This window comes from Orcinus orca, chromosome 19 (assembly GCF_937001465.1).
Source record: "Orcinus orca chromosome 19, mOrcOrc1.1, whole genome shotgun sequence".
Taxonomy (NCBI): domain Eukaryota; kingdom Metazoa; phylum Chordata; class Mammalia; order Artiodactyla; family Delphinidae; genus Orcinus; species Orcinus orca.
Genome location: NC_064577.1, coordinates 43,321,557 through 43,335,500, shown reverse-complemented (window position 1 = coordinate 43,335,500; position 13,944 = coordinate 43,321,557). Strand labels below are relative to the sequence as shown.

The 13,944-nt window shown below is 61.2% G+C and overlaps 1 protein-coding gene across 6 annotated transcripts in view; it reads left to right on the top strand.

Moving 5' to 3' along the window:
• ARHGAP23 (Rho GTPase activating protein 23) overlaps window positions 1–13,944 on the top strand; it is an 81,423-nt gene that overhangs the window by 30,483 nt on the left and 36,996 nt on the right. For 5 of the 6 annotated variants that reach the window (XM_049702703.1, XM_004282701.3, XM_049702702.1 and 2 more), the window contains exons 2-9: window positions 2,913–3,074; window positions 5,633–5,660; window positions 6,978–7,073; window positions 7,274–7,352; window positions 7,516–7,570; window positions 10,614–11,778; window positions 13,403–13,558; window positions 13,774–13,885. In XM_049702703.1, coding sequence (XP_049558660.1) covers window positions 2,913–3,074; window positions 5,633–5,660; window positions 6,978–7,073; window positions 7,274–7,352; window positions 7,516–7,570; window positions 10,614–11,778; window positions 13,403–13,558; window positions 13,774–13,885 — 1,853 coding nt within the window. Of the gene's footprint in view, window positions 1–2,570; window positions 2,715–2,912; window positions 3,075–5,632; window positions 5,661–6,977; window positions 7,074–7,273; window positions 7,353–7,515; window positions 7,571–10,613; window positions 11,779–13,402; window positions 13,559–13,773; window positions 13,886–13,944 lie in introns of those variants that run through there. The other variant, XM_033410859.2, reaches the window with a different exon arrangement.

Genomic DNA, 13,944 nt, shown 5'->3' with positions numbered 1-13,944 from the left:
GCACTCCCTGCAATGACCTCTTTATGCTTCTGGGGGAGGGGAGGAGCAGGACTCCTGGGTTCTAGTTCCTGGTGTTGCCAACCCACCATGTGTCCAGTTCTGTCTAATTTGTGGCCCTGGGGTCACCTGCCCTTCTCCCACCATCAGTTGTATTTCTAGATGTCTCTTTCTTTCCTGACATGAGAGTGGGAGTGTTTGGAAATAGATCTGGGCCTGGGAGCATTAATCAGTGATTTCCCTATGTCTTCTGAGCCTCTCGCTCTCCTTCCCCTTGTCTCTGTGCCTACCTCAGACAGCAGAGTTGGGGATGTGTGTGAACTGTACCTCTTCCCAATCTAATCACCTTCCATTGCTGCTCCCTTCTCTGTTTCTGCATCTGTCACCTCCCTCCCCTTCAAGATGAGAGCAAGACCCAGTATTGTCCCAGGTTGGAGGGGAGGAGAGGAGAGGAAACATGCATGTATAACAGAATGAAGGACTGAGGTTAAAACTAAGGAAGAGCTTCCCACAGGAGAGCGGCGAAATCTGGCCACTGATGGGGGCCTCAGTGTCTCCTCTTCAGGCAGGGGTGTGGTAGCTGTGGTGGGGGATTACCACACTGACATTCTCAGGAACCTCATTGGCAGGGATGGGGGAAGGAGCAGTGGAAGGAAGGAAAAGAGGAAAGGCAGAGGTAGAGCTTAGGGAGGGGGCACCAGTGGTGCCTGGGTGAGGAGAGGACCTGAGAGAGAAAGGCATGCCCACTGCCCTGGATTACAGGCCCCTCCTCTAACCGCCCCAGCCGCCCCCAGGAGTGGCACCCCCAGGCAGCTGGCAGCTCCAGTCAGGATGTGTGCTGGGGGAAAGGTGGGGGACGTGCGGGGACCTGTCCCAGCCACTTCTCGTCACTGGGGCAGCTGGTGGCTTAAACCTTAATCCAGGACACCAGCAAACAATAGGCCCTGTGAACAGCCTCAGCCCAGAGCCCGGGTGGAGGGCATGCAGGGGAGGCACCCCACACTGGGGAAGAGCAGGGGTTTTGGTAGGAGGGAGCAGTGGAGGGTCCCCTGAGGCCCTCTTCCCTCCCTGATCAGTTCCTTGCCAGGTCTGTAGAGATAGGAAATCCAGGGGATTTCAGACCTCAGCAGAATTCCCAGAGAATTTTCTCCTCTGGGCTCCTCAGACCCCCATGGGTCTAGGACTATAGCCAGACTATAGCCACAAGTGGAAGGAGCTGAGGGGCCATCACTGGGCCTCCTGCCCGATGCCAGAATCCCAGCTAAGTCCTCCTAAGGCCTCCTGGGTGGGGGTTGTCCAGCTTTTGCTTGGACCCTTGTGAGGACAGAGAACTCACAGCCTCATCCGGGTAGCTTTGCAGAAGTGTGTGATTATAGAGTGGTCTCCCTGGCCCAGAGCTTCACCCGGCCTCCTCGTATCTTCCACCTGGCTGTGTCCTCTGGGACCGTACCAAGTAAGCCTATTGCCTCTGTTACGTTTTTCTTTAATCTACTGAGATTTGAGGATATCCCCTCCCCAAACCTCCCGCCTCATGCAGCCCAGCCTCCCACCCCACGCAGAAATCCCTAGCTTAGGGCTGGGCACAGGACCTGCTCTTTCTGCCGGATGTGTGAGCAGGAGGGTGGATGCAGGGACTTCTCAGTACCAGTACATTTGAGTGGCGGATTCGAGCTGGGGAAGCCAGGGGAACTTCGTAGTGAAGTGGGAGCCCCTCACCCCGAAACCGATGGTCTTCCCTCTGCACCCAGCCGCGCCTGTCTTCCCGCAGCTGAAGGCTCCTGCCTGGTGCCAAGGAGGAATGAGGGGGTGAGGACTGTTGAGGGTGGGGGAGGGGCTTCTTGCCCTTTGAGGGGTTTGGGTTAGGGGCACCAGGTAGGTTAGGCTGCCCGAGGTCAGGGGTTAAAGAGCCCCCGAGGGAGCCCTCCTGGCTTTTCACTAGGCAGCCTGTCCGTGGCTCCCATGTCCTCCAGCCTGCCGTCTGCCTCCCTGTGTACCCATCTCTCTGACACCTTCCTGTCACCCACTTTCCCTCTGTGTCCGAGCAGGGCACTTGAAGGGAGCCCCCTCTCAGGCACCATCCTCCTCTTCTCCCTCTTGCCTCAGAAACAGACCCATGTGCCCCCAAACCCTTGTCTTCAGACACCCTCTGCCCTGTCATCTTGGGGAGTCCCAAGTATTCCGGTGCGGCGGCCAGAGGGCAGCGGAGTGTCTCCCCTCCCCCCCCCCACCCGGTTCTCCACTCAGTTCCGGTGAACCAGCCAGGCCTCTGGGCTGGGCTCCGAGCCTCAGTCCCGTCAGTGGACTCTCTGATGTCCAGTCCGCTCCCTTGTGGTTCGTCGTCCCCCACCTGTTCCTGCTGCTGCTCCTGAAGGATGCACGTGTGTGTCAGTCTCTTTGCGCCTGTGTGTGCTGTGTGCGTGTGTCTACCTGAGTGAGCATGTATGTGCTCATCGGTGTGTCTGTGCACCTTTGCACATGAGTGTGCTTGTCTGGGTGTTTGGGATGTGTCCTGTCTGCATGAGTGTGTATGGATGGGTCTGTGTCTGCATAGGTGTGCGTGTGTGCATGTGTGAGATTGGGCAGCAGGCGGGGATGAGCTCAGACAGCGGCAGACACTTCCCAGGCCGGAAGGCTGTGTGTCCAGAGTCAGTGAACGTTGGCCGAACCGAATTGAATGGACACGTGGCTCGCTGCACTGTTATTTCCCTGCTCACAAGGTGTTGTGAGGGGATTGAGGAAAGAAAGAAGGAAGAAGCTGTTGGGCTGATGAGGGGGGAAGGGAAGGAGGAAGGGGAGAGCAGGGGTTCGGTCAGGGCACAAGAGGGTCTGTGCACCTGGCAGCCCCCCAGGTCCTCTGGGCTGCAGGAGGCAGTGTGCAGACTGGCGTCTCACCCTGGCTCCCTGTGCTCCCACAGCTGCCACTGGGCCCAAGAGATGGGTGCTTTCCCGGGCGCCCCCTCCCCTGGCAGGGCCCGAGGACACTGCGGCTGCACAAAAGCCTCCAGGACGGCTTTGGCTTCACCCTGCGCCACTTCATCGTGTACCCGCCTGAGTCCGCCGTGCACTGTAGCCTGAAGGTACACGTCCTGTGCCCCTGCCGGCCTGGCCTGAGGGAGCTTTCAGGGGGGATTCCTTTGTGCTGTCCCCTCTCCGGTGCTTTGGTGGCCTGGACAAGAGGGTCACCGAGAGGCAGGGGCAGCCCTGGCTGGGTCATCTGTGTGGGGTGATCGTAGACAAGCCGCCTCCCGCTCTGGGCTCAGTCTTCTCAGGAGAAGGGGCTGTGGCTGGCTTGGGGCAAGGAGCTAGAGGTGGGGGAGCCGGGATGCCCCCCCCAACTCTCAGCCTCTGGGAGGTGAACAGCTTCTCAGAGAGATGGGCTTCCGGGCACCCCTTGTCCAGTGGCCACTTCTGAGCTGGGTTAGTTGCCTCTACCTAGCCTGAGCTCTCCGGGAGTCTGTCCTCCGGGACCCCTCCCAGAGCGCCCCAGGCCCATGCTGGCCTCAGATTTGGGCCTGGAAAGAGCCCTGGGATGGGCTGGAGACCTGGGTTCCAGTCCTGGCACAACTCCTAACTCACGGTGAATGTTGGGTGGGCTCACCCTCTCTGGGCAGCATTTCTCCTGCCATCTCCTGAGGGCATGGATCTATTTGACCCCTGAGGGCCCTTCCAACCCTCATATGAACATCCAGTTCTCTGAGTCCAGGAACCAGGGCTACTCAGCCTAATCCACGGTGTGGGCTGGGGGTGGGGGTCCGTGACAGGAGGACATGAGGGGGGCCTAGGCAGGAACTAGGGCTCCCGAGGAGGGGCCGGCTCCCTTCCCCCACCTCTCTCCCAGCAGGAGGGGAGAAAGATTTATTCTGGAGTCCGTGAACCTGTTTCTCCCCTCCCCCAGGGCTGGGACCGGCCTGCACAGCTGTTGGGGGACTCTCCCTTGGGGAGCTTAGTCCCACCTGCCAGAGAACCAAGGCATTGGATTTCTCTGCCTGTGTCTGTGTGCCTGCACGTGTCTCTTTGTATGCACACGTGCGTGCATGGTATGCTAGTCATGTACGTGCATGCGTGTATATCTAGACACGTGTCTGTGTATACGCTTCATGTGTACACGTTGCTGTGCAGCTCTCACACCTGTCCCTGAGTCTGGGGCCCCTGCATAAACTCTTTGCACTGGCTGTAAGTGGGGGCTGATGGTGTGTGGGAGGGGCCCTGCCTCACCCCTTATGCCCCAGGACACCAGCCTCCCAATTCCCTGGAACCTCCCTCCAGTCCTTCCAGCCCTCCTTCTCCAGAATGTCCCTCCTTCCTGGCCCTTCCACCTTCTCTCAGGGAGCCCTGCTGAGGGTGACCCTGCAGACACAGCCTGAGTGGTCTAGACTGGGTGGTGGACCTGTCTCAGAGAGACCTCGCTCACATGGGGGGCTGGAAGACCCTGGGGCAGGGCAAGCCAGGGACGGGCTCCATCCCTTTCCAGAACATGCCCAGGGCTGGGAGCCCACAGGGAGCTCACCCACCTCAAGGCACCCATCTGCCTCTGCGACCCACTCACTGTGCTGGCAGCTCACATCAGCGGGCACACTCCCCGCACGGGAGGGCAGGGCCAGAGGGACTGCTCTCCAGCAGAGCCCAGCAGCCTTCCTGTCCTGGCTGGGATGCCCAAGAGTCCTGGGTTCCAGCACTGGCTCCTCTGTTGTCTCTGAGTGGCCTTGGACAAGTCACACCCTGTCATCTGTGAAGTGGATGATCTGTACAGAGGATTAGACAAGACGACCCCAAAGGTCCTGTCCAACTCGAAGATGCCACACCCTGCTGGCCTGGCCTGTCTCTCTCACTTTGTCCTGCCCTTGTTCCTGATTCCTCCCCAGATGCAGTGCCCTGCCCCGCCCCCTCACTCACCAGGATGACCCCAGACACCTTCCTTGTGGGTCTCCTCGACTCCATTTCTTAGCCCTGCACCTAGACACCAGAAGTATTTTCACATCTGCTCTCTCCCACTCAAGAACCTTCACTGGCTCCCTCTTTCTCTCCTTTCAAAGCTGAAAGCTTTAGTCTGACTCCTGTCACTTGCTGGTGTTGACACTCCTTCTGCTTCAGCTCAGTTGATCCAGTCCTGTTTCTGCCACCAAGTACCAGCACACTCCACTCACCTCACCCAGAATGCCTTCTCCCAGCCGGCGTCAAACTTGCCTTAAAACCCCCTCCCAGAGGGGCTCTAATCAGGCCTTCCCTCCCCATGCTCTAAGAGCTGATAGCCACTGTTTGCACTTGTCATGCCTGCTTATCTGTGTCTGCCTGGGTCCTGTCTGTGTGTGAGTGTGTTTGGCCCCTCCCCCATTGGGCTTCGAGCTCCCCAAGGGAAGGGGTCGTGGGTCCCCCATTGGATCGGGGCCTTTCGGACGGCTGAGATGTTGATGCAGCAGGATCGGCAGGCGTGAGAGGGGGCTCCTGTCACCGGGGGACGCTGCCTGGGACTTGACCTCCCCGTGGACACCCCTCCCACCCCCTCTGGCTGCTGGGCTAGTTGAAAGATGATAAGAGGGGAGGCAGCTGGGTGGGGGAGCTTGAAGGGGCCCTCCCAGGTGGAGCTGGGCCTCCCCCTGTGCTGCCGAGGGCCCACACCCACCTCTGTTCCCTGCAGGAGGAAGAGAATGGAGGCCGAGGAGGAGGTGAGGAGTGGCAGGGGGCTGGGCTCCAGGGGCTGGGGCTGAGCTGGGACTGGTCCTCCCACTGGTGTCTCTCCCTCTCCCCCAGGTCAGCCTGGATTCTGCTGCGCCCCCCACCCTTGCCTGATGCCCCTGTCTTGCCTCTTCCCTGTGTGTCCGCTCGAAACCTCTGCTCACTCTCTCTGTCCTCCCTTTCTTTTCTCACAGTTGTCTTCCTCTGGGCCTGTCCATTGTGCGCTGGGGGTGGCGTTCTGGGGAGCAGATAGGTTTCTAAGCCCTGGCCCCTGCCCTGGAGTTACTCCCAGCCTAGATGGAGGCAGAGGCAGGGCCTGCAGGGCCCTTGGGGCGGGAGGTAGTGCGCCGCTGATCAAGGGCTATCCTTGGGGATAGAGACACTGGGGTTCTCGGGGCATGACGGGGGCCCTGAGGTCTTTCTCTTTTCAGATGTGAGCCTAACTCCCCTGGCTGTCACCCTTGCTCTCCCAAACGGCTCCTTACTGGAACCCAGGCTTCCCGGGGTATTCAACACAGAACCCCTTGAACAGGCAGACTTCCTTCTCTGCCACTGGGGCCTTTGCTGGGCAACCATGGGGCCACTGTCTTCCCGAATCCCCATTGCAGAGGCCTGTGCTGGGGGAGGAACCAGCTGACCTAGAGCAGGCCCGTTTCTCTGGTGGAGACAGTTAACAGTTAGCAGTTAGCACTTAGCAGCAGAGGAGTATTGCTGGGGTGTAACATGATGTCATGAAGGGCCGAGTGCCAGTCCCGGGATCCTTAGGCCTCTGCTTGGAGTGCCCTGACCCTGGGGGAGGGAGTGGGGTGGGAGGTGCAGGTGCTGGGTCTCTGTGAGCCTCAGGGTCTTGCTTGGCTCTCCTTGGGTCTGGGTGTGGACACTCTGTGTGTGTGGGTTTTCCTCCCTGCTGTGTATCTTCAGGGCTTTCATGGCACCCTTCCTTTGTCTTGTGACTTGTGTGTGTGTGTGTGTGTGTGTGTGCGCGCGCGCGTGCGCATGTCTGTCTGTCTGCCCCTCTAGACCGTGAGCTCGGGAAGGGCAAGGGCCAGGTCTGTCCATCCTCTGTAGTCTACTTTCTAGCACAGTGCTGGGACGCAGGAGCCATTTAGGGAGCGACTCCGTGTGTTTTCGTTTTCCCAGCAGTGTGTTGTCTGATCCCGTACATCCCTGTCCCTGTGGATGTGTGGGTCTGTGTTTGTGTCCGTGTGAGTGCGATCACTGTCTGAGTGTGTGTCCCCTGTGTGTGTAGCGTGCATGGGTGTGACCTTCAGCAGCCACCCCCAGCTAACCTGGCTGATGCTCCCCAGGACCCTCCCCCCGGCACCGCCTGGAGCCCATGGACACCATCTTCGTCAAGAATGTGAAGGAGGATGGCCCTGCCCATAGGGCGGGGCTTCGAACAGGTGAGCTGTCCCAGTTTCATGGCTCAGCGCACAGCTCTGGGTCTCTTCTTCCTACCCTCTGGTTAGGATGGAATTTGGGGATCCAGGTGTTGGGGAGGCTCCTGTCCCCCACTGTCATCCCTACATGGTACAGGGGTTCTCAGGTAGGGCCATTGACACCCTTTGGCCTGCTCACCTGTGGCCCTGTCCCTGGTCCCCAGGAGACCGGCTGGTGAAGGTGAATGGGGAGAGCGTCATCGGGAAGACCTACTCCCAGGTCATAGCTCTGATCCAGAATAGGTGAGCGCCCCTGCCTCCCTTCTCCCACGAGAGCCCCCAGCCCACTCACAAGTCCCTACTCACCCCACCCCCTTGGCCCTGGTGGTGCCCTGGCGACCAGGATCCCTGTTCTCCCAGACCCTGTTGCCTCAGCCTGGCCTGACCCCCTGCCCTGTCTCTGTAGCGATGATACCCTGGAGCTCTCCATCATGCCCAAGGACGAGGACATCCTCCAGCTGGTGAGTCCTGCCCTGCTGTCTGAGGTGGAGGACCCTGGGTGCTGGGGGCAGGATGCAGCCCTTCTCCTTGGGCCTCCCTCCTGCATCGGGCCCCCTGGGAGGCGGAGGAGTGAGTGTGGGGGCAGCACCAGCCCGGCATTGCCCAACTGGGGATGCCAGGCCCGTCCCGGGCTGGGGCTGCTGGTTGCTTCAATCGGGGCTGTGCTGGGGGAGGGGGAGGCGCTGGCCTTGGCCGGCAGGATTCCTGCCAGGGTGTTCGGAAGGAGCGTGGCCCAGTGGGCCCTGCCAGACTGGCACGTTCCTGTGGCTCCCGTGAGACACCTGTTCCCCACACCACTCCCTGCCTGGCCTCGAGTGAGCGTGTCTTCTATAGATGTGTCCACACACACACACACACACACACAGTACCCCACTTTCGTGTGCTCCCATTCACACTGCATACCATGGACCACCCAATACATAAGCAGAGAACACTAGATACACAGCCACACACAGCCCACCCTTCAACTAGCACACCGTACACTGCAGTATGTGATAACGTACACCACCTGCCAGACACACCATACCAGGCACTTACCACGATACACACCACCCCTCAGTGCTACACACAGGCACCCACTACCCCACACCCACGACCACAAACGTCACAGCGCACCACACACTCCTCAGCATCTCAGATCCCAACAACACAACACCGCAGTGTGTCCCACCACATACACCTGGACTTCTCATCGCCACAACACGAACACTTAGGACATCACAGATGTTTGCTGTTGTCACAACACGTACGCCCACAGACATCGCGCAGCCTGCTCCATCCCAGCACAGGCGCGTGCGCTCACCGGTGTCACAGCAACCCGGACTTCCACAATCACGATGCGAGTGCAAATGCCCTTTCTGTCACAGCTAGCACTCGGCGTTCACCCACCGCTCACAGAGCAGGCACCACAGACGTTGCACGCGGCGGACCCTGCCCTCACATGTGTACCCGTTTATGCCACGCGCTCCGTGCGCATCACACACGCACACTCACACACACATGCTGTCTCTCTCTGTTTCGCCCCCAGCTCTGACCCCAAGTCCAGAGCAGTCTTCTCTGCCCAGTGCCCAGTTTCCTGGTCTCTTGGGTGCCAGCCAGATGCCAACTTGCTTGCCCCCGAGGTCACTGCCCCGCCCCCCCGCCCCCCCCCCAGACGGCCTAGGGCCAAGCCTGGGAGGTCCTGGGAGCTGCAGTGCTGGCTTCTGCCCTGGATGTGCTCTCACAATCACTGTAATCACAGTGCCATGCTTGGCCCCATGCCCCTCTGGGAACCTCCAGCCCGTGACCTCGATTGTCCCCTTGCCCTTCCTGGGGAGGGGGAGGCAGGGGCGGGGGCCCAGAGGGGTGGGCGGCCCTCCCCAAGTCTCCAGGGCCCTGCCCGTACGCCCTCAGGCGGTGTGCTGGGGGGGATGGGGTGTGACAGGGCGGGACCTGGGGCGTTGCTCTCTCCAGCCGGAGGGGGCAGGGTGGGACAGCAGCCTTGAGCTCTGCTGCCCAGGCTCGGGTGGGCAGGCAGACCCAGATGTCAGCATCTGGGGGCCTCTGCTGGCCCCCCTCTCTCTGGCTGGCCAGAGGGTGGGGCCCAGGCATTCCTGTGGTTGGGAGCCAATGCTGGAGGCCAATGGGGCCGCGGCAGCCGCTGACGCCACCGCCGACGCGGCGAGGCCCCTCCACACCCATCTTCCCCTCCCTCCTCCTCCCGCCAGCGAGAGAGCCGGTGGGGGCCCGAGGGCAGCCGCGGGGAGGGCAGCCTGGGGGGACGGAGGCCAGGGCCGGCACAGTGATCAGTGGGGTTTAGCGGGGGGCGGGGGGAGGGTGGAGGCGGGCCGGGATGCTGCCGCCACTGCCCTGATGTGGGGAGTCCGGGGAGCCGGCAGGATGGCAGGAGGGAGAGGTACGTGAGTGTTCCCGGCCGGCCGGCCGGCGTGTGGGTCCGAAGCGGGCTGACTGAGTAGGGGTGTGGTTTAGCTCGTCCTCATCACATGATGTGTGTGCCTGGGACTGGAGGTGTAGTTATTTGTCTGTGTGTGTGTCTCATTGTGTTTCTCTATGTGTGTGTGAGTGTGTCTCTGGGTGTGTATTTTCCTGTGTCTCCTTGTGATGTGTGTGTATGTGTGTTTGGTTTCACCCTCCCTCTTCGATACTTCACCCTGAGATAGGCCCCCGGGCAGCCCATCATGGGCCAGGCTAGGCCAGGGCCACAAGGCTGCTGTCCCTGGGGGCCGCCTCCTTTTCTGGCTGGGCCTGGGCGCCGGCCCCCAGCCCCCGGCCCTGTCACTCCTCAGCAATGCAGCGTCAGCCTCAGCTCCCAGCGCCAAATTCCAGGCCTGGGGTGCCAGAAGGTGGCCCAAGGCCCCTTAGCCAGTCTGGCCCCTCCCCCAAGCCTGGCCCAGAGAAGCAAGTTCCTCCTCACCCCAGTGGCCCAGGAGCCGGGCCCTCAGCTTCCCATCCAGGGGATGGAGGGACAGCTGGGCTCTCCCAGCCCCTGCCCACCCCCAGCCCACCACACCCTGGACACACCCCTTAGGCCGCTTCCTCCCCTGTCGTCTGCCACCTTGACTGGTCTCTGGTAAGGTTTCCCAGCTCCACCCGAGGGTCTGTGGGCACCATTGGACGTAAGAAAGCAGGGAGGCAGCTGAGGCCAGCATCGGGGGAGGACCCCAGAAAACAGATGTTGGAATGTTTGTGGCTAAAGGCAGTCCTTGTCATAAGTCTTAGAAAAATCCTGGCTCTTTCTCAAGTGAGTGTGAGAGAGAGAGAGAGAGAGAAAGAGTGTGTGTGTGTGTGTGTGTGTAAGACTCTCAAAGGCCTCTTATTTCTTTGTCCCCCCCCTCCGACTCTCTTTGGAGCATGCCCTCTCACCCCCACCCACTCAGGACTCCCCCTGCTTGGTCCCCTCCCTTCAGTCCCCTTCTCTGGAGACCTTGACCTCCAGGGGCTGCTGTAGCCTTCCCCTGTGAGGCCTGTTCAGACCTGCTTACCTGCTTCTGTGTCCCTGGCCAGGCCTACTCCCAGGACGCCTACCTGAAGGGGAACAAGCCGTATTCTGGAGAGGCCCGGAGCATCCCAGAGCCACCCCCAATCTGCTACCCCCGAAAGACCTACGCCCCGCCGGCCCGGGTCTCTACCTGGGCCACTATGGTGCCTGAGCCGCTCTCAGCACTGCCCAGTGACCCCCGGAGTCCTGCTGCCTGGAGTGACCCGGGGCCCCGCATCCCGTCTACTGCCCGCTCCCATCCGGACAACCCTTCCTTGGGGATGAGCCAGCCCCGCCCCAGCCCTGGTGCCTTCCCCCACCTCCCCTCGGAGCCCCGGACGCTTCGTGCCTTCCCGGAGCCTGGCAGCCGGGTGCCCCCCAGCAGACTGGAGTGCCAGCAGGCCTTGTCACACTGGCTGTCGAACCAAGTACCCCGCAGGGCGGGGGAGAGACGGTGCCCCGCCATGCCCCCCCGGGCCCGCAGTGCCTCCCAGGACCGGCTGGAGGATGTGACTGCCCACCGCCCGTGGCCCTGCTCCACCTCCCAGGGTGCCTTGAGCCAGCTGGGCCATGAGGGCCGGCTCCGCGCTCGCTCAGACGACTACCTGAGCCGGGCCACCCGCTCAGCCGAGGCGCTTGGGCCAGGGGCACTGGTGTCGCCCCGCTTCGAGCGCTGTGGCTGGGCTTCCCAGCGTCCGTCTGCCCGCACCCCTGCCTGCCCACCCAGGGACCTGCCCGGGCCCCAGGCCCCACCCCCGCCTGGCCTGCAGGGCCTGGATGACGCTGGGTATATCGGATACCGGAGCTATAGCCCATCATTCCAGCGCCGGACTGGACTTCTGCACGCCCTCTCCTTCCGGGACTCGCCCTTTGGGGGGCTGCCCACCTTCAACTTGGCCCAGTCCCCTGCACCATTCCCACCGGAGGCCTCTGAACCACCAAGAGTTGTCCGACCAGAACCTGGCACCAGGGCCTTGGAGCCTCCCGCCGAGGATCGCCGTGACGAAGTGGTCCTGAGGCAGAAGCCTCCAACGGGCCGCAAGGTCCAGCTGCCCCCTTCCAGACAGATGAACCTTGGGTTTGGTGACGAGTCCCCAGAGCCAGAGGCCAGTGGGCGAGGGGAACGCCTGGGCAGAAAGGTGGCCCCTTTGGCCACTACTGACGACTCTCTGGCTTCCATTCCCTTCATCGGTGAGTGACGGTGAACAGCAGGTGGCTGTCTTGGGAGACTTGGTTTTCTGTGCCCTGTTGGACTTTACCCACCTGCCACCATGGGCAAAACTCTGGGTTGGGTGCTGATGGGGTCAACCCGTTTCTGTGTCCGTCCATCTGTCTGTCCATCCAACTGTCCATTCTTGCATTCCTCCATCCATCCTTCTGTCTCCCTCCCATCATCCCGTCATCCTTCCTCCCATTCATTGACCCTTCCAGCCTTCTTTCCATCCACCTTTACTTCCCCCTCCCTTCTCCCTCCCTTCCTTCTCTCCTTCCCTCCCTCCTCCTCCCTCCTTCCTTCCATTGTTCCTTCCTTTCACCTGTCCTTCCATCCTTTCATTCTTTCTTTTCCATCCTTCCTTTGTTCCTTTCACTCTTTGTTCTTTCTGTCCACCCTCCATCCCTCCATCCATCCAACACATATTTGTGTCAGGCACTGTGCTAGGCTCCGTGCTCTCCTGGAGTGTGTGATCCAACCATGGGAACAGATGATCAGACAAGAACGATCCAGTTGAATGGGTGTGTGATAGGAGTACAGGGAGCTCTAGGAGGCAGAGAAGGGATAGACCGGGGCATGGTGGCCAAGGAGAGAATCTTGGAGAAAAAGGAAATTTCGGCTAAGACTTGAAGGAGTTAGTCAGGGTAAGCATGTTCAGGGAGAGAGACTAGAATATGCAAAGACCCTGAAGTGAGAGGTAGGATGCCCTTCCAGGTCATCGGAACAGGTCTGGTGGGGCCTTGTCAGTCACTGGGGAGTTGGGATTTCATTCTGAGAGCAGAGGGAATACTGAAAATTTGCTGCCTTTAGAATAGATGTTGGGTAAGGGAGAGGCAAGAGAGTGGAGGGGTCAGTGATTCCCAGGTTTCTGGCCTTACGGGAGGGTGGAGCTTCACCTCCATATTGGGAAAGAGAGGGAGCGAGGCAGGAAGAGGTTTCGGCTGAATAAGAGGCGCTCATGGAGGGAGCAGAATGAACCGGGCTGGGTCTAGGGGCTCGGGAGGAAGACTGGGGTGCAGGAGCCCAGAGATGGTAACTGGGGCTGAGAGTGGTGAGCTCACCCTAGGGCAGCCGTGGGAGTGGCGGAGAAGCAGCCCCGGCCAGGAGAGGAGGCACAGCCCTGGCCCCCCAAGCCAGCCTTCAGTCTAACAGGGCAGACGCAGCCTCTTGTCTCAGTAAGCTCCCAGTCTGAGGGCGGGAGGTAAAGTCTTTAGTCTCAGTGTCCTTCCAGTCTTGGGGGGGGGGGGGACGTGGCAGCCACCTTCAAGGAGCCCCCAGCTGATGGGGGAGATGGTCCTTATCCTCAAGAAGCTCCCAGTCTAATGGGGGAGACACCAGCCATGGCCTCAGAGAGGCCTGCCTCCCGGCCAGGACTGAGAGAGATGGCTCGACCCCACTCCTGGTGCCCTCAGTGTGATGGAGGAGGCAGAGGCTGAGCCTCCGTGACCACAGTGGGAGGGTCTGCAGATTGGGGGTGGCTCTGGGACCCCCATGGTGGGTCCTTGGGGATGTGGTCCCGGCCCGGATGGGAGGCTGGGGCCGGGGGGACAGACAGGTTCAGCCTTCTGATAGCTTCACCCACCGCTCCCTCCGCTCTCGCAGATGAGCCCACCAGCCCCAGCATTGACCTCCAAGCCAAGCACGTCCCTGCTTCTGCTGTGGTCTCCAGCGCCATGAACTCAGCCCCTGTCCTGGGCACCAGCCCCTCCTCCCCAACCTTCACCTTTGCCCTCGGCCGCCATTACTCCCAGGACTGCAGTGAGTGCTGCCCGCACCCCCAGCCCCACCCACTCCCTTGCTGCCTGGTCCCAGGGGTGCCCGCTGCCTGATGGCTGGCCTCTTCCGACTGGCTTCTGCTCCTCCTGGGGACCCACGGGGAGAGTCCCCCCTTGGCCCTGCCCGGACAGGAGGGATCTGGGGAAGCCCCCGCCTGCTGCCCCGCTGACCCTGGGCACCTGTGGGCGGCTTCACAGGCAGCATCAAGGCCGGCCGGCGCTCCTCCTACCTGCTGGCCATCACCACCGAACGCTCCAAGTCCTGCGACGACGGGCTCAACACCTTCCGGGACGAGGGCCGGGCTCTGCGGTGAGGATGGGGGCTGTGGAGGGGCTCTTGGCCCTGGGGTCGTCTACACACCGGGGCAG